This window comes from Miniopterus schreibersii (assembly GCF_964146895.1).
Source record: "Miniopterus schreibersii genome assembly, chromosome: 8".
NCBI classification, from domain to species: Eukaryota; Metazoa; Chordata; class Mammalia; order Chiroptera; family Miniopteridae; genus Miniopterus; species Miniopterus schreibersii.
The window spans coordinates 3,906,103-3,933,446 of record NC_138109.1 but is presented as its reverse complement, the minus strand read 5'-3'; the positions used below and the strand labels follow the sequence as shown (position 1 = coordinate 3,933,446).

Genomic DNA, 27,344 nt, shown 5'->3' with positions numbered 1-27,344 from the left:
TTCCCTCCTTCCCTCTTCTGGGCTGGTCTCAGGCTCCCGAACCCCACCTGATTCACTGCCACCTCTTTACCTACCCCCCGAGTCACTCAGGTGCCGAGCCCAGGGTCCCGTCTCTCATCTCTGCCCAGTTACTCAAACAATAGCACCCGGACTCCCCGGCTGCAACTCCCAGTTACCCCCAGCACCCTCGACCGCAGCCCAGGGGGCCAACCTGATAGCATCTAGTTCTAGACACATCCCGGGGGGGCAGGGACCTGGGGTGGGGGCCGGCTCCTTCGCAATAACCTGGCTCCAGGCACCCTCTAAATTAGCTGCATTCACCCACCTCCCACCTAGGCTCTGTTTCATCTCCATTTCCAAGTGAAGGTGTCTTTTTATTTTCTTCTTGACTTTGGAGTGGAATTGCATCTCTTCTCCCTCTAGCAGACTCTACAGGCAATACCTGCACCGTTTAGTCTGTGCCACGAACATCCCTGAAAATGCAGTAATAATAATAATAATAAATGCAGCAGCAGGATGGCCCAGTCAGTTCAGATGGTCTTGTCTATCCTAGTTTTCTCCTCAAGTTCCCAAGGCCTGACTCTGGCACCCTTCCTCTCCTTGCCTCAGGCATGGGTCGGGCTCCAGGCATCACCTGGGAGATGTTTGGAAATGCAGGTTCCCCCTCCCACAGCCCCACAGAGGCTGCACCTGCATTTAATCAACACTACATATCCCAGCCCCATGCCCCAGGTCCCTGCCCCCATGGTGTCCCCGGGGGACACCAGGCCAGCTTAGAACAGGAATTCCCGGAGGGGCTGGGTAATCAGCAGAGCTTTTATAGCAGTCTCGTGATTCTTAAGATAAAGCAAATTTGCTAAAGTAAGCCTAGGGTAAGGATCTGAAACAGCCCATTTTCACCCCAGGATGGAGCTTGAGGGCAGTCAGGGTTTTTTTGTTTGTTTGTTTTTTGTTTTGAATGAAATTGGTGGCCTCTCCTTAAAAAATTAAATTAAGGAAAAAAAAATCCCAATAGTTCAGAAGGAAATCAAGTGAAAACTCTGTCACCTTCCTTCTGCTAGCACCCTGTGCCTGAGATCAGCGGAAAGTTGCTCAGACCAGTAGAGTGGGAATCATGGGGTCAAACTCCGGGAGTAAAGAGAGCGAGCTCGGGCCTCGGCCGGCAGTGGACACAGGTTTGGTGACCAGGTGGGCTGCCAACCACGTGCATCGCGGCCCCAGCATCCCAGCGCTGCCTCCAAAGTCAGGAGGGTGCATCTCCAGCTCCGCTTTTTTTATTCCCCCCACCCCCCCAAACTGCTAAAGCCACCAACTCTGCCAAGCTCGCCCCAGCTCTCAGGCAGCCCCCGCCCCCTCCGGCCTGGCCTGGACAAGGGTGTGATTTAGCAGCGCAAGCCGCCTCTGGCCCACCCAGAGGAGCACGGCCACTTTTTTTTTTTTTTTTTTAAGCCATCCAATTCAATATTTACCAGAACAATCCCATGCTTGGTTCTAAAATTACTGGCCGCACAAGGAACCGTTTACTTCTGGTAAGGAGAGGAAAACCCAGGCTTGTGCCTTGCGCTTAAAAAACAGAATAAATAAAGTAAAAATTTTTTAAAAAATAAATTGCTTATTGCGTGCACCCCCTTTCCCTTCTATTGGGGAACGGAGTAAAAACCCGTTTCGCCAGGGCTGGGGCCCTTCCGTGTCGGCGCAAACCCCGCAGCTGCAGCCCTGTAACTTTAAACCTGGCCTGAGGTCATCGTTGGCGCGCTGGCCAAACAGAGCCGAGGGCGGTCCCAGTGAGCCCCGGCCCGACCACCTTACGGGGCGCTCCCGCCCTCCCGGGCAGGGATAAATGCTGACTCCGCTCCCGAGTTCCCAGCTGCAAAGTTGGCTCCGTCGGTGCCACGAGGAGGACGCTTGGGGACCCGTCCTGCGCTGGGACTTTGTCTTCCCGCGTCCCCAGCCCCTGTTTTGCGCTCCGCCGGGCGAGGGCCCGTGGCTGCCGGATCTGCCCCCAGCACGAAAAGCCAGCTGCTGGGCCCGAAGAGAACAGCCGCTGCGAGGATGTGGAAGGTGCCGCTGCTGCTGCTGGCGGTGGGCAGAGCTCTGCTCTGGGTCCCGGCAGAAGGAGGTAAGGCCGGGCGGGAGCGGCTCCGCGGGCCAGGGCTCGCTGGAGTGCCTGGGCCTGGTGTTTGCGGTGGCCCAGGACGGCAGAGGGGAGCGGGGAGCTGTGCGTGAGCGAGTCCGGAGGATCTCGGAGCCCGGGAGGCAGCGCTTAGCTGGTGCCGGGTCCCAAAGAAAGAGCTGGACCGGGTGCGAGGAGGAGCCCCCGAATCCACAGGCAGCCAGTGAGGGATAGAGGGGGTCTCCCTCACAGTCAGCCCACCTCCTGTCATGCCCTGCGCGGCCCAACTCGGGAGAGATGGGGCGACGGTAACAGCCAGGAGCCCCCCCGTTGCCAGGACTGGGCTGTGTGTTGGGCCCATGGATGGGGAGGGACATTCAGGGGTGCAGGGGTGGGGAGAGGGCTCCCCCGTGCAGCCGAGGTCTCCCTCTGGGAGCTGCCAGGTCCTAGACCCTGTGCGCCCTGCAGGTGGGACATACTCCGGACCCCGTCGTGGGGATGGGCTGGAAGACGCGCTGGGATCCTCTGTACCGAGGCTAGTGTGTGTGGGAAGGAGGGAGTGGGGGGCCCTGAGCGGCAGGAGGGAATGAAGGATGGCGGTGACCCTGAGGCTTAAGTTGGTTTGGGGACCCTGCGTTGACCTTGGCCAACAATGACCACGACGACCTGGTTGTTGGTGACTCTCAGGCGTCAGATGCATTAGGTCGGAGGGCGGGCGCCGCCTGCCTGGTCGTCTGCGTCTCTCCCTTCCTTTCCCTCCTCTTGCTCGCAGATCTTCCCCGCATCCCTTGCCCCTGTCTGCCCAGTGGTGGCACCCCTTGCCCGAACATTTGTCGGTGTATTTTTTCTTTTCTTGGGTTTTTATTATCTGTTTCCCCAAAAGGAATATAAGCTCCCAAGGACACAGCTCTGTCTTAGCCTTGATCCCCGGGGCCCAAACAATGTCCACCTCATAGTAGTTGCTCACCGAGTATTGGCAGAAGGAACTGTCATCTAACTAGTGATCTTTGGAGTTGGAGGTTGCTGAGCTGTGCCCTGAAAGGTAGACAGACGCTTACGTTTTCCAAACTGAGGATCCAGGTAATCCCAGTGCCAGAGGGATCCTTGGAGGGCCTCGCTTGAGGGAGGCGTGGACCTAACCTAGGCTTCTGCTAATTCCACACAAAGACAAAAATACCCAGCCCTGGGGAGATGATGCAGGGGGTGGTGCTCCCGGCACGGAGCTGTCTGCTTCGGCGAGACGGAGCAACTCTCGGCAGGCCCGTGGGCTATTCGTGGTGGCCCTATCTTTGGAACTTCTCCTTTCACTGCGTTAAACAGAACTCCGAATTTCAATGGCATTTCCTTTTTGGCGAGACAGTGTGCAGATGACACCATGTTGTGTTCACCGGGGCAAGGTGTGGGAGGTCCCCGAGGTGCCGCATCCCAGCCCTGCTCAGGAAAGCCCGCAGCTGGGCAGGCGTCGGCCCCTGTTGGCTCCCAGGGACGCGTTAGCTGTAATTATCCCGCAGCCAGTTCTGAGTGTCAAAGGTACTCCTGACGGGTGGCGGGGAAACCTAGTCTGAAAAAAACAGCCATTGACTTGCTGAAGACAGGAGCCCCGGGCTGTGGGTGGGGGTGGCCGTGTGGATGCTGATTTGCAGGCCTGCCAGCCAGGAGCTGAGGCCCCGAGGGGATCTCTCTGCGGGTAATGAGGGAGGCGACTTGCATATGGATGAATAACTTCATTGAGCTGAGCTATTGTAGGCTCCTGTTGGGGGGCCGAGCTGGGGGTAATTATGGTGATGAATTTTATTACCCTTCTAGGATCCTGCTCCCTGCTGAGCCGGCCTCACGTAGGGTTATAATCCGGTTTGGTTTTATAATCGGGTCCCATGTGTTGTCTCTGTGGACATTAGAGGGTTCAGAGGAGCTCTGTTGTCCACACATCTGGCATTTTCCTCGTCAGCTCTCTGAAGTTTCATCCAAAGCACGCATTTCAGGGCCTCTCTGTTAGCTGGATCTTTTACTTGTTGAGATTTTGCAGGCTGCCGCTTGCTACAAACTCATCTGCTTTTCCGGGACCAGTCCACCCAAGAGTAATCATGCGGCAAAAAAATTTCCTGTGATTTCCCCGAAATGCCTGCCAGTTTCGGAGGCCCTGAAATCTTCACGAGTTTTTGTAGCACTTAGGACATCCATCAGGCGTTTCGTAAAGGTCGGGTCCGTCCGTTGGAGCTTCGTGAGGGAGGCCTATCCATTCTACTTGGTGTGTGAGGCCCAAAACAGCACTGGATACAGAAAAGCAGAGTTTTAAAAAGTATTGGCCTGGCTGGTTTGGCTCAGTGGTTAGAGTGTTGGCTGGCGGACTGAAGGGTCCTGGGTTCGAGTCCGGCCAGGGGCACGTGCCTCGGTTGCAGGCTCAGCCCCAGTCGGGGCGTGTGCGGGGGGCAACCAATCGATGTCTCTCTCTCTCTCTTCCACTTTCTCTGAAAAAACAATAGAAAAATTATCCTGGGGTGAGAATTACAAAAAAAGGAAAGTATCCACTAGTGAGAAAGCTAAGGCAGGACCGGGCCACAGGGAGGCACCCTGGCTGAGCAGAGGTAAGCGGCCCCTTGTCTCTCTGTCTCTGGCCCCTGAAGTCAGTGGCCCATGAGTAACTTAGTACCAGAGAATGATAGAGCCCGACCTTGGCGTCCCAGTGGATGGTCAAGTAGGAGGGACGCCACCTCTCCCCCACCTCCATCCCCCACCATGGTCTAGGAACGCCAGTTATCTCCTTTCGCAACTCCTTAAATTATATAGTATTATCTTCAGGATGTGCCAGAACTGGGGTTCAGAAGTGGGTTTAACTCCCAACCCCAAGCTCTTTCTGCTACATTACTTTGCCCTCCCCCCCCGAAGAATAGAACCCCACATACAAAAGCTCACCCCACTTTAAGTTCCTTAAACATGAAAACAAAAAATGTAAGAGGCCTAAGTCCTTTGCACGGAACACTTACCGACTGTCCCGGTGTGTCACGATGGCACTCGGTGACCCACCCCCGTGGCAGCTCGGGCGCCCGGGATGCCCGGCGCGGGGCGGGCGCACACGCCGTGCCCGCCTAACCCCCCGCAGCACGCGCCGAGCCGTGCTTCAGATTCCACCGGCTTATCCGAATATTTGTCATATTTCTGGCTCCTAAGAACAGGCGTGCCAGGTTAGAACTTGTGGAAATATTCCGGGGAAGGACGCCGAGGGAGAAGGCTCTAACAGTTAGCGCCACCCTTGTGACCCTCCCTTGAGGGTCTAAATGAGGGCCTGCCACCCTGCCACCTCTCAAGGCGGCGGCCAGTGAGAGCGTTTTTGTTGGACAAGAACCAGGTGATCGGGGGAAATGGGGACCGAGTGCACAGTTACTGGGATAAGTCTTAGGATTGCCGTGGGGGGAGCAGCTCCTTTTAAAAAAATTTATCTTTATTTGTTGAAAATATTACAGATAGATTCCCCCCCCCCGACCCCCTCTCCCCCTCACTCTCACTCCCTCCGCGCCCCAGGCCTTCACCGCATCCATGCGTATGAAGTCTTGATCCTGCATTGAAATCCTTTCCCTACTGATTCCTGGAAACCTCGGGAAAGGCGAGTGATCAGGGATTTTATCCGAGGGCTTTGAGATGGAGCCGGGTTAGGGAACAACAGGAATCCCGCACCAGGTTCACCCGAGGCCGGACGCGGAGGTGGTTGCTCCCCTCCCCGGCCTCCCCCAGCACCCCCAGCCAGCCTGCACCCAGGGCGAGGGCGAGGGCGAGGGCGAGGGCGAGGGCGAGGGCGAGGGCGAGGGCGAGGGCGAGGGCGAGGGCGAGGGCGAGGGCGAGGGCGGGCCGGGGCAGGCGCTCCCTCCAGCTTCTGCACCGCGGGGGCGGGCGGACTCTCCCCTCCTGACCGGTGCCGTGCCCAGGAGGAGCCGGGCGTGTCCTCTGAGGGCAGTCCCGCTGGAATCCAGCTGAGTCCAGAGGGAAACCTGCAGACCTGGCTGCCCGAGGACCTGCAAACCGAAACTGTTAGGGCAACACTAAATTTCATGCCCGGGAGGGAAAAAAACACACCCCAACAAACCAACCGCAAGGACCCCCACCTTTCCAGAGGAAGCTGGGCTCCTGACCCCTGTGCCGAGGGCCAGAGCGGCCAGCAGCGGAGAGAGGGAGTGTCCGTGGGCAGTAACTGTCACCGTGACTTTGGTAGCATGCTGGGGAATGCCAGTTACGTAGAGAACAGACGGGAAATGGGGCAGGGGGCGCACGCTAGAAAACACGTGATTGATGGGAACGGAGTGTTTCCTGCAATTCATCAAGGTGCCTCTATCTGGGAGGGTAGGACACCACTAATGTGAGCAGAGCTGCGACCCCATGAGCAGTATCCTGCCCAAAGGATCTGATGATGTTAAGCCTGCCTTGCCCAAGGAATTCCTTTAACAAATATTTCTTGAGAAACCGCTCTGTGAGTCAGGCGAGGCAAACGTTGCACCTGCTTACGGCTGGTGGGCGAGATGGCACATCGGGTGGCCGTGGGGGTTCTGATCTCAGTGACGGCCGTCCTGCGATGAATCAGAGGTGCCTGGTCAGTCACGGTCTGGAGACGATCCCACTCATCGGCCTCGCCCTTCTCCTGGGTCCCATATATACCAAACATGCCTCAGGCATTTCACTCTTGAGAAAGGCGTGCCTTGTATGAGGCGTTGGGTACCATTTCCTGTTCTGAATAAACGATGTGGCTTCCTGGTCTCTTGTGAGTTCTCGTCTGAGTGGGATCTCTCCTTAAAAAGATTAAATTTTTTTTGAGAAAAAATGTTTTTATTGATTTCAGAGAGAAGAAGGGAGAGGGGGAGAGAGAGAGAAACATCAATGGTGAGAGAGAGTCATCGATGGGCTGCCTCTTGCAGGCCCCCTACTGGGGATCGAGCCCACAGCCCACATCCCACAACCCGGGCATGTGCCCCGACTGGGAATTGAACCGTGACCTCCTGGTTCATAGGTTGACTCTCAACCACTGAGCCACGCCAGCCCAGCAAGATTAACTTCCTGGACGATGGTGCTGATAGCAGTAACTCTGCAATAACGGGTAACATTTCCTGAGCACTTAGCACGTGTCCAGCTCTTTCCACGCCTTGTTTCACTCAGTCTGCAGAAGGGACCCACAAGGAAGCAACTCTTTGTATTGTATAGACGAGTAAAGAGGCCAGAGAGCCAGCAAACAGCAGTGGTGAGGCTTAGATTTAGGCAGCCCGCCATCCAGAGCCCACCCCTCTACACATTGAGCACAATTGCCCACTCTGCTGGGGGCCGAGCAGCCAAGGACACCCAGAAAAGCCGGCCAGCTGATTTCTTCAAGTACCTTGTAGAGCAGTAACCAAACTTGTCGTTAGATACATAATTCAGATGGAAGAACTGTGGCACCGAATTGAAGGACACGGTCCCGGCCCCCTTGAAGCATTTACAAAATACACATCAGTGAGAGTTTCTAGGGCTCGAGAGGAAGCGTGAAGCGGGGTCACAGCTCGCAAAGAGAGGCAAGCGGCTGTGTGTGTGACCCAGAGAATAGCACCCTGTATGCGTAAAGGGACGCACAGGAGAACAGCAGGTCCTGAGCAGCTCACACCACCATCACCTGCTGCCAGGAGTTAGGAGGTGAGATTCCTGTGGCTGCCACGGGCCAGACTAAAAGCCCTGTGGGGAAGATGGGACTTGATCTTGGCTGTGAAAGATGGTGAAGCTGGTTGGACAAGGTGTCAGGCAGGGAAGGGCAGTCGGGGGAAGAGAGACTGCACAGAAATGCCAACAACCTAGAGTTTCGTGGGAAGAGGTCTGGGCATCCAGGGCTGGGAAGGGCCGGGAAAGCCAGCTGGAGTCAGGGCGATTGGGTTGGGGAGTGGCAGGAAATTTGGGAGGAGGCTGAGTCCGTGTCGAGTGGGAGCGGCGGACCTTCTTCTGTAGGCTACAGGCACTGATAGAGTGGGACTGGGCGGGCGGAGGAAGGTCAGTGACGAGGGCACCATATGGGATTGAGTCTAGTTTACGGGACAAGTCAGGAGGTAAAGAGGCTGAGTGTGGCTGGTGACACAGGAGTGATAGGATCAGATTTGGGGAACTCGGAGCCAGCAAGACTTGCAGCTCAGGATTTCCTGATTTTTTTTTTTTAATTATTCTTTCATTTCCTGATTTTTTTATTATTTACCTCTCACCGCATTCATCACTGTAATAAAAGTTTTTATTGCTGCGTAGTTCACATATCGTAAAGTTAACCCCTTTAAGTTGAACAGCGTAGTGGTTTTTAGTACATGAATATAGAGTCGGGCAACCATCACCAGTGTCAGTTTTAGAACATCACCTCCCTCCCCAAACTCCTAAACCATTAGCAGCGGCCCCTATTTCTTCTCCCTGAACCCCTGGCAGCCACTAGTCTGCTTTCTGTCTCTATGGGTTTGCCTATTGTACGTATTTCACATAAATGCCGTCATATAATATGCGGCCTTTTGTGTCTGACTTCTTTCACTTAGCACGATGCTTTCAAGGTTCACCCATGTTGTAGCATGTGTCATAATGTCATTCCTGTTTATGGCTGAATAATATTCCACGGAATGGATATACCACATTTTGTTTATCCATTCACCAACTGATGGACATTTGGGTTGTCTCCAGTTTGGGGCTATTCTAAATCTGTATGAAGACTCACGTAGAAGTCTTTGTGTGGACGTATGTTTTCACTTCTCTCATGTACATACCTAGGAGTGGAATTGCTGGGTCATATGGCAATTCTGTCTTTCACTTTTTGAGGAACCGCCAGACTGTTTTCCAAAGTGGCTGCACCATTTTACATCCCCACCAAGAAGGGTTCCAATTTCTTTACATCTTGTCCACACTTGTTATTTTCTGTTTGTTTGTTTTTAATATTAGCCATCCTAATGGGTATGAATGAATTCTGATCGTAGTTTTGGTTTGCATTTCCCTGATGTCTAATGATGTTGAACATCTTTTCATGTGTTTATTGGTCATTTGTATATAATCTTTGGAGAAATGTTGATTCATATGCTTTTGTCTTTTTCAATTTGGGTTGTCTTCTTATTGTCGAATTCTTTGTATTTTCTAAAACCTAGACTCTAGGCCTTTATCAGACATATGAATTGCAAATATTCCTGCCATTCTGTGGGTTGTCTTTCAACCTCTTGATAGTGGCCACTGAAGCACAGATTTTTTAAAATTTTGATGAAGCCCAAGTTATGTATTTTTTTCTCCTTTGTTGCCCAGAGTGTTGGTGTCTTACCTAGGAAGCCATTGCCTAATCCAAGGCCACAAAGATTTACTCCTATGCTTTCTTCCAACTGTTGCATTGTTTTAGCTCCTGCATTTAAGCCACTGATTCACTTGGAGTTAACTTTTATAGACGGTATGAAGTACAGATCCAACTCCATTCTCTTGCATGTGGACATCCAGTTGTCCCAGAACAATCGGTTGAAAAAATGATTCCCCACTGAATTATCTTGGCAACTTGGGCAAAATCAATGGCCCATCAATGTATGGGCCTATTTCCGGACTCTTCATTCCACTCCTTGATCTGCACATCTCTCCTTATGCCAGGACCACCCTGTCTTGATTACATAGCTTTGTAGTAAGTGTTGAAGTCGAGATGTGAGTCCTACTCTGTTCTTTTTCAAGATTGCTTTGGCTTGTCCTTTCTCTGTGTTTTCCTCAATTGTGTACATCTCTTGCCCCTTGGAGAGGCGAGGAAGACCCATGTCATCCTCAGCACTTGAAAGAACACATGGTTGGTATGTAGTAAACACTTGGCAGGAGGTAGGGGGAAAAAACTCAGCGGTTCAAGCCTTTGGGAGGGAATGACAAGACAGCAGGTGGTAGAACTCGGGTAGGAGGGAGGAGAGGTTAGGAACCAATTTGCTGAGTAGAAGCAGGAGTTTACACACTCTTGGTATAGACACAGGGAGCTTGAGGTGACAGTAAGACGTCCAGTCTGGTGGGTACCTGGGGGGAGATATTCAACTAAAATGACATTAGAAATAAGCACTGGAGACAAAGTTTGCTGTCCCCAATGCCCCATTCATCGGGATGGGGGGGGGGGGGAGGAGATGGCGGGGAGGGTCAGAGAGATCCCCTGGCTAAGAACGATTACTTTTTACAGACCCACCGCCGCACACTTCAAACTCTCACGCGGGGCTTAGGATGGAGGCCAAGGGGGCTCGCTGAGCGCAGCACATTCTGCACATTCCTGGGGGCCTGGTCCTCTCGGGCGCACAGCTGGACAGTCTGCGAGCCGCGAGGGTGGACGGCGAGGTCAGGGCCGAACCGGCTTCTCCCTTCACTCTTGCAAAACCGGGGGCTGCTCAGCTGACCGTGACTCAGCCAGGGCTCAGCTTCCCAGCAGATGGCTCAGCTTCCCGAACAGTCCGCCGCCCGGAGAGGGAGCGACGCTGCGCCGGGCAGCGCTTCTAAGGCCGGCTGTAGTCACTTGGTTATCCAAGCACCAGGCGGTCCTTCCTCTGAGGTGGCCCTTTGTACAGGACCCGGCCCCGGCCCCGGCCCCGGCCCCGGCGAGGTCCAGCAAGGTTACCCCAGCGGTGTTGATTCCAGTCCACAGACTGTGAATTCATTTCCTCTCACTGAGAACATTCTGCTCTTGGTCAAGAGAGAAACCTCTCCCCAGGCTGAGTAATCTGGGCTGAGGTTACAACCAACAGCCTCCAGGTCTAACATCTGAGGAGTCTGAGCCCTCTTTGTGATCGCAGGTGAGTGGCTAGGTTGATTCGCCCCTGGGCACCCCCCAAAGTGTGACTATTTTGTGCATCCACCCATTCAGCCCTCAGAGACTGTGCCAGTGGTTGGGCCCTAAACCCACAGCAGAAAGGAACGCGGCCCGCAGGAAGCTTACAGACGCCAGTAGGGAGAAGACAGTGAGTGCCAGTGTTTTCAAGTCCTGGACTAGTTTAAATATGTTTTTATTGATTTTTTTAGAGGAAGAGAGAGGTAGAGAGAGAGAAACATCAACAAGAAACATCATCCACAAGCTGCCTCTTGCATGCTCTCTGCTGGGGATCGAGCCCGCAACCTGGGCGTGTGCCCTGACCGGGAATCGAACTGGTGACCTCTTGGTTCCTGGGTCGATGCTCGACCACTGAGCCACCCCCGCTGGGCAAGTCCTAGAGTAGTGTCGAGGAGGTTACTTCCTCCCGGCCCCTTGCGAGGGCTCTAAAGGGAGACGTATTTTACCTGGGCCAGGTAGGAGAGTAGGAAGGGTTTGGATGGAGTTGAAAGATGAACCTGCAGGTGCCGTTGGCATCCAGAAGCCCACTTTCAGGGCAGCTCCAATTCCAGTCCAGCCCTTTCTATGTGGGATCGAGAGGAAGATGAGCAGAGGGGCCTGCGGAAAAGGGACCGATTCACGCGAGGGCTGTGCGGGGCAGTGGTTAGAGCAGGGTTTTGGAGCCTGACAGAGCCTGATGTCCAATCTCTGCATCGCCACTTGCTGGCCACGTGGGCAGTTCACCCCCAGCCTCGTCACACTCATCTTCAAAAGGGGAGGGTATTAGTTTGCGAGGCTCTTGTAGAGATGACGGGAGAGTGTTGGCCATTGTCGTATACATTCAATAGATAGTAGCCAATATGACGGATGGTCATGGACCATAATTGCACAGGTTTGTGACGGGACACAGCAGGTCTCGGTTCCTTCTGCCCCATGGCAGGGGAGAGAGAGGGTGTGGTCGGCAGGCCTGGTGTTACGTCTCAGGGACTGAGTGTCCTGTTTCCTCCACTGCGGGTGACTCAGTATGAGTCCCTGCCATTGAAATAAAAAGTGAGTCCCCAGACACTGGTGGTCCCTCTCCTCTCCTCTCTTTTTTTTTTTTTTTATATATCTTTATTGATTTCAGAGAGAGGGAGAGAGAGATACAAACATCAATGATGAGAGTCATTGACTGGCTGCCTCCTGCACGCCCCCGACTGGGGATGGAGCCCACAACCCGGGCCTGTGCCCTGACCGGGAATCGAACCCCGATCTCCTGGATCCTAGGTCAACGCTCAACCATGAGCCACGCCAGCCAGGCCCTCTCCTTTCTTTGTTGCCCATGTTCTGCTGCCTTCAACTTCGAGAGGTGACTCAGGGGGCTTTCCCACCTAAGGCCCAAAGAAAATTGTCCCCTGGGTGCCTTAACCACCCCTCCCCGACGTCAGGTGATTCTTGCTGCTCAGATCTTAATATGTAGCGTTTCTTCTGATGTCTCCAGAGGAACTGGGGACACTTGTCCGATCGCCTCAGCCTTGATGTGGTCTCTTGGATTTTACGGGAGAGACATGTCCCCGGTGCCACAGCAGGCAGTCAGATGTCCCCGTTGGCCTTGGCCTGCAGGGGCTGACGGGACCTGACACTGTGAGTGGACAGACTGCCGATCATAAAAGATCAAACCTCAGAGTAGGCGAGTCTGTCCACCCTGCAGGTGGATTGCTCCGTTTCAGCCACGCTGTCTCCCTATCCGGGGAATTGTTAACAGCTCCCGGGTGGAGCACAGTGGTCAGGGGCAGGAATACTATCATACAAGGGTCATTGAAAAGAAACTTCCTTCCGGGCTGTAGGTGTAATCTTTCTGTCAGTTGCTCAGTAAACGTCTGGACATACATACCGTGGTGCCGGGCACTGGGAATAGGGGCAGTGTGGGCTTTAGGGGGCCCTCTGCTGCCTGGAGGAAGATTGAGCGAGTGCCATTTCTGTGGCATACTGAGTGCCACAGACCTTGGAGCTGCCTAGATTTTTCCGTGGCCAAGCTTTTGATCCAGTAAACGGTCTACCAGGATCCACAGAGAGGCTGAGGGCGGAGGGGAAACCCATGGGCCTCACCAGTGACCGTGTTGACCACTACCCAAGGCCTGCCAGGGGCTGAGGGTCCGGCACACAGCCCCTGGCCAGGGGGTGGCTTTCTCCCTTACAAAGGAAGGTGCCTGCAGGAGGTGAGATGCGCGGCCTGCGGGACACGTGGAGTAGCTGGAAAGATCCAGCGCTTTCTGCCCGTTTCACACCCCACTTCACGGTGACCAGCAGCTACACGGGACGTTGTGAACGGGGCGAGGGGAAGGGTTGTACAGAGATCCGACTACCTCGTGATCGCAGTGGGTGGTCCTCGGGGGCCTGGAAAGTGTTGGGGGTTGGCATCTTTCTCTGGTTTGGGGTGTACTGATTTTCAGGCTTCTGAGCCCAGTATTGAAACATGATAGAGAAATAACACACTACAGCCTGATCTGGACAGAGGAAGAGAAGTGAGCATTTTTATTTTTGTTTTTCAAACAAATGTTTTGACACCCCTCCCCACCCCCACAAGCATTACTTCACCCCAAATGTAACTGGGAGAGGGATGGTAGAATTAAATATTTACTAATTCTCTTACGGGGGAAAACCAGAACTTCCTAGGATGTCGTAAGAAGAGAGAGAGAGAGATTCTGCTTCCTAGTGGCCATGAGTCAGCCGAGGCCCTGTAGTCAACATCTTCAAAAGCTTGTTTGTGTATCGAGACGCCGGAGCAGCTTCCAGATGCTGGACAACAGCAGGCGACGTGAAAGTTGCCTTCATCCATTGGCCAACACCACGGCTTTGCTTTGAAAACCCCGAGGGTCACTCGGCTTGCGGCTTCTTGATGTTTAAAACCAACTCTCCCACTTCAAGATACAGCCCTGACCCAGCGGCTCCAGAGCTGTCCCATTGCAGGTCAGCAGGGAGGGGACAGCAGGCGGGGACGGAAATGGACGGGGCTTTGAGGCTGATAAAAAAGGGGGGTCCAGCAGAGGACTTGGCATCGCGTGGGAACATCCCACCCCACTCAGTACATCCAGCGAGGCGTTGGTATCGCCAGGGCTGTGACAGGTGGTAAACGAATCCCCGGCTCTGAGACGTCGCGCCGATTTCTCATTGTTGGTGGGTAGTGACTTCAGACATGTCCCAGGCGTTCCCTGCCCGGTTCCTTACCTCCCTTTGCCACTGTCCTGGGGTGAACATCGCCCGCCCCTGCTTGGCTGTCTGATCCCAAGCACACGGCTCTGTTCACACAGCACCCAGGGTGGCCTCTTGGACTCAGGTTGTGACCCTAGTTCCCAATGAAATCAGATGGTTCCAAATGGAATCCGAGCCCTTCCCTGCAGGGTCCCCCAGGACTGGCCCTCTTCCTCCCGCGGTCTTACCTCTCACTGTCCAGCCACCCCGTTTCTCCAGGCGCGGAGCCCCGAGCCCATCCTGGGCTTCAGGGTTAGTGGGCACTTGCCCTTCACCTGCCTGCAGCTTGCTCGCCCGTTAAAGAGATACTTACGAAGCGCCTACTACGCGCCAGGTATTTTAGGCAAGGGGGGCATTGAGAGAAAATGGTGTATGTTCTCGTGGGACAGCAATGAGTAAATACATACATGGCTTGGTGGGCGGCAAGTACTCTGGCCTGTGGGCGTGGGGGAGGGTACTGGTTGCACTGGGGTGGGGGGAGCCCTTTGAGCAGAGATCTGAAGGGGGTGCAGGAGCACTGTTTTGAGATTTTCCTGGCTTGCTTGCTTGTTATGAGCCCCGCACCCTACCCCAACAGCACCCAAATTTACAAAGAGTGGAGACCCCACCTTGTCCACTCCTTTCTCTCTGTTTTGGGACACCCTATATAATCTTAAGGTCATAAGCAAATCTACAAAACTGAAAAAGATGATGAATACTGTAAGGGAAAAATGGTTCCAAAAGGAGACATTCCCGATGGCCCACAAACACGAAATAACCCACCACTACTAGTCAGAGAAATGGAAATAAAACGAAAAATTAAAAACACTAGATTTTTATCAAGCGTCTGGACTATCACATACAGTGACAGTAACAGCGCGATTTCCCGTCGCATTTAAATTCTGAGATATTTTTAAAGAAACGCCACCCCCTACATGTCTGAAACATTAGGGGTCAGTGCCAGGATCAGATGACTCACCAGGAGCACGTCCGTGCCCGTCACATCTGTTTCACTGTTATTTGTTCCGGAGCGCAGGAACCTGAAGGTGAAATGGGCTCACCCACCGGGTCGCCTCGCAGGCAGCGTCAGCGCCGGCCTAGCCTTCGGGGGGACAGCGCCCGGACGTGGAAACTTCCACTGGTCCTGAGCCACAGCCGGGTGGGGCCGGGCGGGACAGGAAAACACGTGAGCAGCGTGCGTGTCGTCTGCGCACACGTGTCCCCGGGAGAGAAGCGTCGCAGGGCCGCGGCCTCGGCGCGCGGTTTGAGTTTCACCGGGCGAGGGACAGGGCGGCAAATGCCTTCTGGGGACCGGACGGCAAATGCTGGCTGGAAACTCGGCAGCGGGGGCCTCCTCGCCCTGGAAAGCCGTCAGCCGGCATCAGGAGCGAGACAACTGAGGGTCTCTTGTTAAATTTACATCAGCTTTCCCAGGGAGCCCAGAGAAAGCCAGGACAAAGGACCTGCATCTTAATCGTGGGTGTCCTTCATAAAACACCCTTTGTCTCCTCCGAGCGGTTTTAGAGCCCGGCCCTGGGGCCAAGCGGAGAAAGGAACCAGAAGGAACTTGGATCTTGGCGCTTTCAATGAACTGGACTTTCTATGAAAGAGCTCAGGCCAACTTCATTCGGTGCTTGATTTTATTTTTTTTTTAAAGCCAGGGTAGTTTGTTTTTGTTTTTTAAAGTGAGAGGATGGCCCTTAGGAAGTGATTTTGCTGAAACCCTGGCATGTGGCCATGACCTCCTGGTTCATGGGTCAATGCTCAACCACTGAGCCGCACCATCTGGGCTGGGTTTTTTTTTTTTTTTTTTTTTAAATAAGGACTACTTGCCAGGCGAAGGGATATTTCCCCTTGGGCTCGATAAATATATTCAACACTTGTCTTCACCGCAGGCCTAAATCCTTGTGGGAGCCAATCACTCCTCCCACCCCCACCCCAGCAAATGGCTCAGGGGAGACGGACCATCTGCATGCACTGAGGTTCTCAGTTATTGCTGACTGGTGACAGCCTCTTGCCACCGCGGTGAAAAATAAATGCGTATACTTAGGAGGTTCATCCAAAGAGACGCCCCGGCAGCACTGGAGCAGGGCTCCAGGGGCAAAGAGAACAGACGGATCTACTCTAGAGGCCCTGCCCGTCTACGCTGTGATCAAATATTGATTAGCGGTGCCTTTGGCTGGGCCGGCCAGGCGTCGGGAGGAACACGGCTCCGTGAGGCAAGGACGGGCTGCTCGCCGCCCGGGCACGAACATCTGCTCTTTGCTTACACACTCGAAGCCGTCCCCAGGCTCCCCCCCTCGCTCCTGGGATGCGTGCGCTCCCTTATTTTGCAACTGGACTTAAGTCATGGAATTTCCAGGGCCCCTCTGAGTCTGGGGACGGAGCCAATGAGTCAGGCTTTAAACTCACGAAAAGGGTTATTGGGTGAATGGAGACGGTGCCGTGGCCTGGTGGTGATTAGTTCAGATCGTTGCGACACAGGCTGAAAGAGAGGCCAGTGTCGCCATCTGTTCCCTGCCCGACTGTGGAACTCAACGCGCTAACCCCAGCCCACCTATCCCCTGCTCCTCCAGAGACCCTTCCCCTTGGCACCACAGGGTGGGCCACCCGGTGCTAATGCAGAAGAGCCAGGGCCAGGGGCAGTGAGGTCTCATTAGAACAGCTCTTGGTGCAGGAAGAGTCTGTAGTGAGCTCTGGATCCTTCCCCTGCAGACATTAGCCTCACTGTAAAATAAGAGGTTGACTATGTCATCTCCAAGGTCGGGGGTCACACCAGTCATTCGGGGAGGTGGCAGTGTCAACGTTAAATGGAGAGCAAGCCCGGCACTGGGAAGATGGGGACCCTGCGTATGGACACTCGGACGCCGTAGGTCGGAGAGAGAGCCTGCGCAGTGGTTTTAGAGCTTTCCTGAGGTGACCCTGCTTAGAATATTTCCAAGTCTGCCTACTATTCTGGTCACCTGAATACGTTAATTCATCATATGAAAGAGCACCAGAAAAAATCCGGTTCATTACTGAGAAGGACGGGTGCATCGCCCTGTTCAGCCTGCGTCGGGGGGACCCCGGGGAGGGCTGGCGGCTTCACCGTTGCTATTTCCATATCTCTTTCTCCGGCCATGGGGACAACCCAGCTGCCGTGTGTGCCAGGGGCGCGGCCAGGAGAATGGTTGGTTGGTAAGCGGGAAACCCAGCGACAACAAAAATCCCCCAAAGAAATGGGAAAAAATAATCTCACTGTAGCCAGCCCATGAGGTCTGCCCACTGGTCAGCCCTGACTCAGTCTTTCTTTTTTAGTCATCACAGTCCCGCCAGAAGATGACGTTACGACCCCAAGTGTGGAAGATGGCATGGTGACGCCAGGTGCCAGTGAAGAGCCCTATGACTCTGCTGGCTTGACAGCCCAGGTGAGTGTCCCAGGAAGAGAGGACTGTGGCTTGTAGGCATCGGATCACATGCAAGGATATAGGCAGGTAGGTAGGTAGATGCAAGGAGATGATAGATGATAGATAGATAGATAGATAGATAGATAGATAGATAGATAGATGATAGATAGATAGATAGATGATAGATAGATAGATAGATGATAGATAGATAGATAGATAGATAGATAGATAGATGCTAGATAGATAGATACTAGATAGATAGATGATAGATAGATAGATAGATAGATAGATAGATGATAGATAGATAGATAGATAGATAGATAGATAGATAGATAGATAGATAGATGCTAGATAGATAGATACTAGATAGATAGATAGATGATAGATGATAGATGATAGATAGATAGATAGATAGATAGATAGATAGATGCTAGATAGATAGATACTAGATAGATAGATGATAGATAGATAGATAGATAGATAGATAGATAGATAGATAGATAGATGCTAGATAGATAGATACTAGATAGATAGATAGATGATAGATAGATAGATAGATAGATAGATAGATAGATAGATAGATAGATAGATAGATGCTAGATAGATAGATACTAGATAGATGGATGATAGATAGATAGATAGATAGATAGATAGATAGATAGATAGATAGATGATAGATAGATGTAGATAGATAGATGATAGATAGGTTGATGATAGATAGATAGATAGATAGATAGATAGACAGATAGATAGATAGATAGATGCTAGATAGATAGATACTAGATAGATAGATGATAGCTAGATAGATAGATATAGATAGATGCTAGATAGATAGATAGATAGATAGATAGATAGATAGATAGATAGACAGATAGATGCTAGATAGATGCTAGATAGATGCTAGATAGATGCTAGATAGATAGATAGATAGATAGATAGATAGATAGATAGATAGACAGATAGATGATAGATAGATGCTAGATAGATGCTAGATAGATGCTAGATAGATAGATAGATAGATAGATAGATAGATAGATAGATGATAGATAGATCGATAGATTGATAGATCGATAGATAGATAGATGTAGATAGATAGATGATAGATAGGTTGATGATAGATAGATAGATAGATAGATAGATAGATAGATAGATAGATAGATAGATAAATAGATAGATGCTAGATAGATGCTAGATAGATGCTAGATAGATAGATAGATAGATAGATAGATAGATAGATAGATAGATAGATAGATGTAGATAGATAGATGATAGATAGGTTGATGATGATAGATAGATAGATAGATAGATAGATAGATAGATAGATAGATAGATAGATAGATAGATAATCAGCGGAGCCACCATACAAAGGCATTGTCACATACAAAAGCGACCTCCCAGTCCCATCCAGCTAGCAGGTCGCTGGTGTGCTGGTCACAGGTGATTCAAGCGTCTACACAGGGCTCGCAAACCGGCGAGAACGTAGGTTTATGGATGCCCAGGCTGGCACAGCCCACTGTCCAGCACAAGACGAGTCTTGGGTCCTGCAGCACTGGCACTGCTGCATGTCTCCGGACCTGCATTCACAGGTTCTTGTCCTGCCGGGACCGGTAATGAACAGGCTGGAAGCCGTCCCCAGACCTCACTGCTGCAGACTACACGGAGCCCCAGCGACCTTGCGTTCAGTTCTTTTGGGTGTATACTCGGGAGTGGGATCGTTGGATCATATGATGGTTCTTTTTTATTGATTTCAGAGAGAGAAAGGGAGAGGGAGAGAGAGAGAGAGAGAAACGTCATTGATGAGAGAGAGTCATGGATCGGCTGCCTCCTGCACGCCCCCAGCTGGGGATTGAGCCCGAAACCCGGGCATGTGCCCCGACCGGGAATCGAACCCCGATCTCCTGGATCCGAGGTCGATGCTCAGCCGCTGAGCCACGCCGGCCAGGCCGGCAGTTCTGTTCCTAATTTCTCTGAGGCACCTCTATCCTGTTTTCCACAGTAGATGCACCACTTCCAGTTACACCAACGGTGCCCAATGGTTCCGATTCCTCCACGACCTCGCCAGCGCATCACTTTCTGTTCTTTTGAAGCAGCCATGCTGACAGGCGTGAGGTGACAGTCCCGCTGAGGCGCTGGTTTGGGCTACTCTAATGATGAGCGGTGCTGAGAGTATTGTCCTACGCTTGTTGGCTGTTGTGTATTATCTTTGGATAAGTGTCTGTTTAGACCCTCTGCTGTTTTTTAACCAGGTTATCCGATCTTCTGTTGTTGAGGCACAGGAGTCCTTCAGGCCCTTCCCAGGGCCAGGATTGCAAAGACTTCCTCTCGTTTTCGCTTTGCCGATTGTGTTCTTTCATGCACAGACTTTTTAAGTTTGCTGTGGTCCCATTTACGTGTTTTTGCTTCAGTTGCCTGCGATCGTGAGCATAGCTGTTGACTGTGCCATTGGCATAAACTTTGGAGTCCACAGAGCCATTCCCAAGTCTCAGATGCATAAGTGGAATCTTTCTCATTAATTCCACTTCCAAGTAATTTAATGAACCCATTTTGCCAGTAAATAGCTTATGTAAGTCAGAAACTATAACAAGTAAAACGTTCTCTGTTTTTAATCTAATTGAACATTTCTATATTCATCTTTCGGAATTCTCGAATACTACTATGAAAATGTAAATATAGTAGGTCTTTTAAATTTGAAAAACACATAATACCTAGTAATTATATTCAATAGACTCACGGCTTTAATAAATACATGTAATAAATACATGTTGGCTACGTGGGCTTGGGTGGATTTTCGAATCTCTCTAAACCTTGTTCGTGCCATAGGACTAATCCTAGGATCGACTGCACAGGGCTTTTTCTGTGGAGTAAGTGAGGTATTTAAAGGGGCCGGCGCATAGTAAGTTCTCAATAAAGGCTAGCGATTGGGAGAGGGAGGGCATTGAAGGATGCTACACCATAATACGTGCCCCCAAAATGTTGCAGGGAGGAGTGCCGCTCAAATTCAAGGGAGAGAAAGCTTAGCGATCGGGTATTCTGTGAAGAATTAAGACCCCAGGAGGTCAGCAAGAATTAAGGCCCATGGAAGTAAACACCAGGCGCTCGCTTCTGGCGTCGACTAGGTCTTGTCCCCGTTTCTACTCTTCAATTTGTTTCCACTTGAAATTCGCGTCGTCATATATTTTCGGTATTGAGGCCACCTTGGCTCCTTTCCTGGGATAAGGCAGAGGGCGTATGTCGAACCGTGATGTTATGTTCCCGTCTTGCCTCGCTTACGTTTCCAACAGGCGCCCACGAGTGCGAAGGGCACCGGCGTTCATCTGGAAGACCTGCCGACTTCGGAAAGCACGGTGCACGCCCAGGGAGCCGGCGGGAGCACCGCGACCTTGCGGGCGGCCACTGGTCACCCCGTGGGTAAGACAACGGTCCCCCCCCCCATCGGGATGGATCTTGTTTCGCGCGATCGGCACATTCCCCAAACCGTGAGCAACTGCAATAATCAATAGGGCCCATATGGGAGCGCAAGAGTGAATTCCGAAGCACGCTTTTCGCGGTAGTTTCAGAATTCGGCGAACTAGGTTGGAAGTCAAACTCGATTTACTAGGTTCCCGCACACAGCTCTCCTCCTTGAGTGACAGCTGGTGACAGTGGCCCCAGCAAGGGCGCGTTGAGGGGCTACTGGTGTCATGTGGCCGACCCTAAGCGGGTAGAGCGAGCGCTGAGCTAAGAACTGTGGGTTTTCACCCAAGAGCATAAAACTCAGCCAGCCCGTATATGCCTTAGGGGGCTCTATAGTACCATGTACCCCCTTATATCGAGTTCATCCCTGTGCCCTTGGAGCGAGGGGCTTTTCAGTGCAGTCTCGCCAGGGCTTGGCGTTGTCCTTGTGACCCCCGGTTGGCGCCCGCAGCAGCGTGAATGGAACATCGGAGAGAAGCTGCGCAAGGGGACGGGGGCCTCTGCCTTTATTATGGGGTTCAGACCGTCACTGATACGAATGAAGAGAGACCGTCGCCATTGCAACACAGCGACGGAAAGAGGCAGCTTCCTCCTTCTAGAGATTTCTTGAAAGAAATTAAGTCTTTTTTCTTTTTTTTAAAATATGCCCTAATTTTGTAGTAGGTAGGGCTGTGAGAGGAAATGAGCCAACCCTTCAGTCACTGCAGTGAGTAGCTTGCTAACTCGAGATATTTGGTATAAATCGTTTTACTTGGATGGGTGTTTCCATCTCCAAGTGAAAGTAAACGCAGAGACGTCACCCAGAGCGGTGGTTCCTCAAAGCAGACGCACCCCCGGACACCCAGAGAGTCGCTCTTTATTGTCGATATACATTCCCAGGCCCCAAGCCAATCTGGTTTTACAAAATCTAGAGTATTTCTGAGGATTTAAAAAAATGCCTCAGGCCTGGCGGGCGCGGCTCGGTTGGTCGCAGGGCTTCTCCCGCACACCGGAGGGCGGCAGCCGGCTTCCCGGGCCGGGTGCGTGCGGGGGTGGGCCGCTGCTGCGTCTCTCTCCCCCTTCCCCTCTCTATAAAAATCAATGCAAACGTGGCCTCAGGAGAGAAGTAAAAAAAAAAAGCTTTATATCTGTAGAGCCACGTTCACAGCAACATTATCTACCGTAGCTAAACGTGGACTTCATCGGCGGGTGAAGGGATAAACATAATGCGGTGAATTCCACAACGGGAGTAAACCTTAGTGGGTTTATGCAGCGGGCAGCTATCTGACCCATGGCACAGCGGGGGCAACCTGGAGCTGTTATGCTAAATGGATCAGCCGGGCACCGAAAGGCAGATGCCGCTTGATCCCTCTTGGGTGAGGTGCACGGAGCGGACAAGCTATAGAGACAGAAGGTGGACGGCGGGGGCCCGGGTGCGGAGTTTCCGCCGAATGAGTGTACACGTCAGGGCTGTGACATGGAAAGGGCTCTGGGGATGGATGGTGGCGATGGTGCCCCGAGAGTACAGACGTACTTTCTACCATTGAATTGTGCACAGAAATCATGAAGATAGCGAATGGCGGGCTGTTAGGTATATTTTACCACCATAAGACGAAAAACTTCCTAAACGCGCTTTGAAAATAAAGCCTGGAGGCGTGGTTCGCTTCTCTCGATTGTATCGTTAAGCCGAGGCACCCCGACTCTTCTCCTTCTGCAAACTCGATGAACAGACACCCCCCAGAGGAGGTAAGGACTCTGTATATAAAGAGTTCGATGGGAGGAACAAAACAAAACACCTGTATTTTTTTTTTATATATCTTTATTGATTTCAGAGAGAGCGCAGCAGAGGGAGAGAGAGAAACACCAATGATGAGAGAGTCATTGGGGATCGAGCCCGCAACCCGGGCGTGTGCCCTGACCGGGAATCGAACCCCGATCGCCTGGATCCTAGGTCGACCCTCAACCGCTGAGCCACGCCCGGCCGGGCCAAAACACCTTTATTTTTAAATAGGAATCATGTAAATTTATCTGAAAGAAACCCACAATTTTGTTATTGACTTACGGGAAGATATTTGTAAGTAAATAACGGATGCCCGTGGGATAGGAAAATACTCGCGCCATCACTGTTGAACTAGGGCTGGCTGCAGAGAGAAGTCCCGAAGTCACGGTGGCGTAAACTCAAGGGGCGTATCTCTCGTTAACCTGGGCCCGGCACCTTGCTGCTGCGGCCCCGCAAGACGTGAGTTTTGCTATTAAAGAAAAAGCAGGGATTCACATCCAGAAGGCGAATCGCCGTCTTGGCCACGTCTTCCAAAACTAGATCACATTGCTCTCGGAATGAAAATTCTTCAAAAGGGACCTCCTCACGGGGGGTGAGCTTTCCGCGCTCTTGACATTGGACCAAGAATCGGCGGCCTTGGGTCCTTCTGTTACCCTAAGCTCTGAAACTTTTTTTGGATCATTTATCTAAGACCTCTGTGGGTCGGCTGCCTTGACTCCGCTCCCTAAAGTCAACAGGAGAAAAGTAATGTCAACAGAAGTACTTTGGACCCCCAGGCATGAAGAGGCGTTCATCAATTCAGTAATCATAGCTCTGAAGACGGGATCCTGTCAAGGCTTGCTGAAAAATCCCCAATTTATTTAAGAAATGATCCTCTTTGCTTTGTGTTTTGCTATGTTCCACTCAGGGCAAATTCATCTCTTGCCAGTTGTTAAATTGCAGTTACTAAATCCTAATAATTCTGTGTCATTACCTCTCTTTCTATTTACAGAAGACACACAGACCACAGTGGAGAAAGGTAAGCTAGATTTCAGTATCAAAATATTCTTTTGGGATTTTTTTTATTTTTTATTTTTTAAAAAGGTCTCTTTGAACCTGATCTTCGTGATGAATTACATTCTTGCCTGGATTGGAGTCAACAAGGGCAGAATAGGGCACCTTCTGAGAACAGGTTTCAAACTTTTTTTAAGAGAGAAAAGGGAATTGCCTGTATTTGAAAGTAATCAAACCACGGGTAGGTCTATTCACGTAATGACAGCCATGGAGAATGGTGTCGTATCATAATTTATTGTTACTCGGTGGAAACAGGGGCTAATTTCACAGCCGTACACAAACGCTATCCGATAATCAGCTGTGAATCCACCCCGTAGGAATGGTATACTTCATCCACCCTGAGACCCAGATGCCTTTCCATTTGTAAGATGGGATTAAAATAGCCCAGAGTGTCTCCTGTTCTAAAACAGCTCCCTCTGGGTCCCGGGAAACAACACAGAACTTTCTACAGCGGAGCAGCGGCCCTGCGTGTAAACGACAGGCTGTGTCTATGGCAGGTGTGCTGTGTACCTGGGGCTCATGGCATTTTCCCTCTCACTCAGGTGGCTTCGGGACAGGGACCCTGATCGTAATCATAGTTGTGGTCTTACTAGCCATTGTATTCATTGGTGGGATCATCACTGTGGTCGTGCGGAAAATGTCCGGAAGGTACTTGTAAGTAAATAACTTACACCCGTGTGATAGGGCAACGGGGACGGTCACTTCTAGAGCCCTGACCTTTGGGCTAATGGAAACCTGTAAATGAGGGTCATGGTCAAAACCCCCTCCCTCCCTCCCTCCCTCCCTCCCGAAGGACTACATCTGAAGTTTTCCCAGAAGGACAAGTGTGTGTACTTGGGCCTGAGAAGTTTCCAAGAAAAGAGAGTCAGAGTGAGAGATGACTCTTTGGTGGCCTTCCATGGAACTCTGGCCAAACTTGACTTCTTGCCTTGATTTTCCAACCAATTGAACTTGAGAGAAAACCCAAACCAAGTGTGAACTAGATACCCCGTCACCCTGCTCCCCATCATCAGAGGCGGGAGGTTTCCACAAGACCGTCTGGGACGGGGCCCGGGATCCCTTCGGATGAGGAATTCTGCTGGGATGGGGTCCCTCCCTGCACCCTGCCCTGGTATCACCCAAGTTGAGAGTTTCCTACTTGGTCATTCACACCAGGAATCTGGAAATATTTACACCAGCGGAGTCCTTGGGTCTGGGGCTCTGTCAGTAAATGGCATCAGCGTTTTTGCAATTTCTGACCTGCTGAAATGTACGCATTCCGGTCCTGTTTGGCCAATTTTTAAATGACCAAGTAGGAAACTCTCAACTTGGTAGCGTAGTCCTAGGTTGGCTATTGATGAAGGGGGGGGGGGGGAGTCTTTCTCTTTATTAAAATTCCCTAAGAATTCCGAACATTCCAGTTCATAGCCAGAGGAAACCTTTGGACTTCTGTTGGGGGGGGGGATGATATATGACTGGGGAGTCGGGGGACAGGGAGAGGGTCGATCTGGGGGGCCGAGAGACTCGATTCACAGGTTTATGTGGTCGGAGACGCCTGGGAATCTGCCCCTGGCTGTGTGGGGACCAGGCACGGAGGGGGAATGATAGCAAAAGAACATCGGGCTCCAGAACTGAAAGACTCAGATGAAAGGACAGCAGGAGCGTGACGCATGGGATGCCTAGTCCCAGTGCCAGCAAAGGGAGTGACGGTCGCCTTCCTTTGTTTTCACAGGCCCTAAAGAGCTAGAGCGTTGTGCCCTTCTGCCAACATATTTAAAAAAGAGTTCCCGACCTCCCCTGTCCCTGAGCACGTGGGAGAAGATGACCCATGGAAATGCCTGGCCGCCCCACTCAGAATCCATGGCGATCCCTCCGCCTGCCTGAAGCCACTGGAGGAGCTTCCACGCGCGAGACTCGCTCCTCTAGGCGTTTTTTGTCTTTTGAGAAACTTTTTTAAAAAATAAAAGTTTTGGAGAAGATGATTTAAAACACAAAAATGCGTAGGCCACGGAGCAGAGTTGTGTAAATTGATTTTGTAACTAAGATAGGCGGTGTGGTCCCGGCGACGTTAGGAACCGTAATCATGTTTTTGTTCTGACCGTCCTCTGTTATGGTTAAATGCAAAGGAATCTGGAAATATTTACGCCCGCGGAGTCCTTGGGTCTGGGGCGCTGTCAGTAAAGGGCCTCCGCGTTTTGCAATTTCTGACCTGCTGAAACGTACGCATTCCGGCCCCGTTTGGCCAATTTTTAAAGCCCGGCCTGGTGGGAATGACCAAGTAGGAAACTCAGCTTGGGTGATGTCGTGACTCTCACAGCGAGGCCGTGGAGCGCACAGCCGCCAGGCTTGTTTCACGGTCGTGACCGGATGACTGAGGTTGGCTCCTGCGTGACCCTCCGCTTCCCTCTGACGCTGGGGAGCCCGAGCTCGGGGGTGGCCTTGGCTCATCCTCATGACGCGGTCCTCCGGGTGGGCTGCTCTGTGGTAGAGTATGGAGACCTCGGCCCTGATGATGGCCGGGGGCGGCCGGAGGCCCTGCGGGCTCCAGACACCAAGCGCCCCACTGGTCCCCAAGCAGGAAGAAGCCCTCCGTGTCCCTCTGGCGCGGGAGCCACAACCCACCCGCCGGCTTTCTAACGTTCCCCGTCCGCCTCAGAGGAAAGACACGGGAAAGAGAAAATAATCTCGGGCAAGATCAATGGTTAGAGAGCAGTTTGATTTAAAAACAGAAGCTGTTGCCGGTCTTCATGAGATCCCACATCTTTCTGTGGGGTCGTCATTGGAAAGATCCAAATGAAGGCGCCCGGGCTGCCAGTCCGCGTTGGCACCGCCCGGCTCAGTCCGCGTTGGCACCCCCTGGCTCAGTCCGTTTCTCCCCAGACGTCAGCTGAACGCATTTTCCTAAACAAATGGCCTTCATCCATTTGACTGGTCCTGCGGGTCTGAGACCCTGTAAACCTGCACGAGCTCGTCAAACGGGGAGACGGGAGCGATCGGAAAGCACAGCCGCTCCTTCCTTTGTTTGTTTTGCAGCGACATGTGGACGTCGTTTTAAACAGTGCGCCCTGCTGCTGCCTCAGGGCCGCTGCCCCCCCAGCCCGGTTCCCACGTGAGCATCGCCTGCCCGCGGGGTAGCAGAGCCCTGAGCTCCGCGCCCTGGGGGGGGGGTCGCCGGGTCCCGGCGGGAGCTGGGCATCCTGCTCATCCCAGCCCCTCTGCCGCCTCCTCTCCCTGCGGGAGTAACGGTGCACCCGGGCCGCGCCCTGGACCCCCCGCCTGCTGGGCCCGGGCTGTGGGTTCCTCGGTCGCATCCGTGTTGATGCTCGATGCAGTGTGGACGTGTCTGAAAATAAAACAGATGATTGCGCGTAACCTTGGAGTCGGAGCCTTGATTGGAAATCTCGATCAAGCCGGGGTCACGCTCGAGAGCGTCTCCAGATAAGCGTCCGAGTTAGGCCAACATCTGCCTCTTGACTCGCCCGGGGGCGGGTTATATGGGCACAGGAACTATAACCCAGGGGAAGAAACCTAACTACAGCTTTCACCTAGGGCTCTGCCCACATAGAGAGCTTAAGGGCCAGTAGACAAGTGGGATGGGAAGACAAGGGGCACCTGGGACTT

At 52.3% G+C, this 27,344-nt stretch overlaps 1 protein-coding gene across 2 annotated transcripts; it reads left to right on the top strand.

Moving 5' to 3' along the window:
- Positions 1-1,765: 1,765 nt before the first annotated feature.
- PDPN (podoplanin) lies at positions 1,766-27,093 on the top strand. Of its 2 annotated transcripts, none has more exons than XM_081144824.1 (6): positions 1,766-2,119; positions 17,391-17,500; positions 20,761-20,887; positions 23,683-23,709; positions 24,287-24,392; positions 25,456-27,093. In XM_081144824.1, exons 1-6 carry the CDS (start codon positions 2,053-2,055, stop codon positions 25,460-25,462), a joined length of 444 nt encoding a protein of 147 aa, XP_081000950.1. In that variant the 5' UTR covers positions 1,766-2,052; the 3' UTR covers positions 25,463-27,093. The 2 variants fall into 2 exon arrangements, with proteins under 2 accessions (XP_081000950.1, XP_081000949.1); XM_081144823.1 differs by having other exon boundaries at positions 24,287-24,398.
- Positions 27,094-27,344: the final 251 nt, after the last annotated feature.

Bases quoted from the DNA above. Each gene is read 5' to 3' on its own strand.
- PDPN (XM_081144823.1), top strand. From the start codon at position 2,053: ATGTGGAAGGTGCCGCTGCTGCTGCTGGCGGTGGGCAGAGCTCTGCTC. The intron at 20,888-23,682 runs GTAAGACAACGG...TTCTATTTACAG, and splicing joins GGCCACTGGTCACCCCGTGG to AAGACACACAGACCACAGTG. The intron at 23,710-24,286 runs GTAAGCTAGATT...CCTCTCACTCAG, and splicing joins ACAGACCACAGTGGAGAAAG to GTGGCTTCGGGACAGGGACC.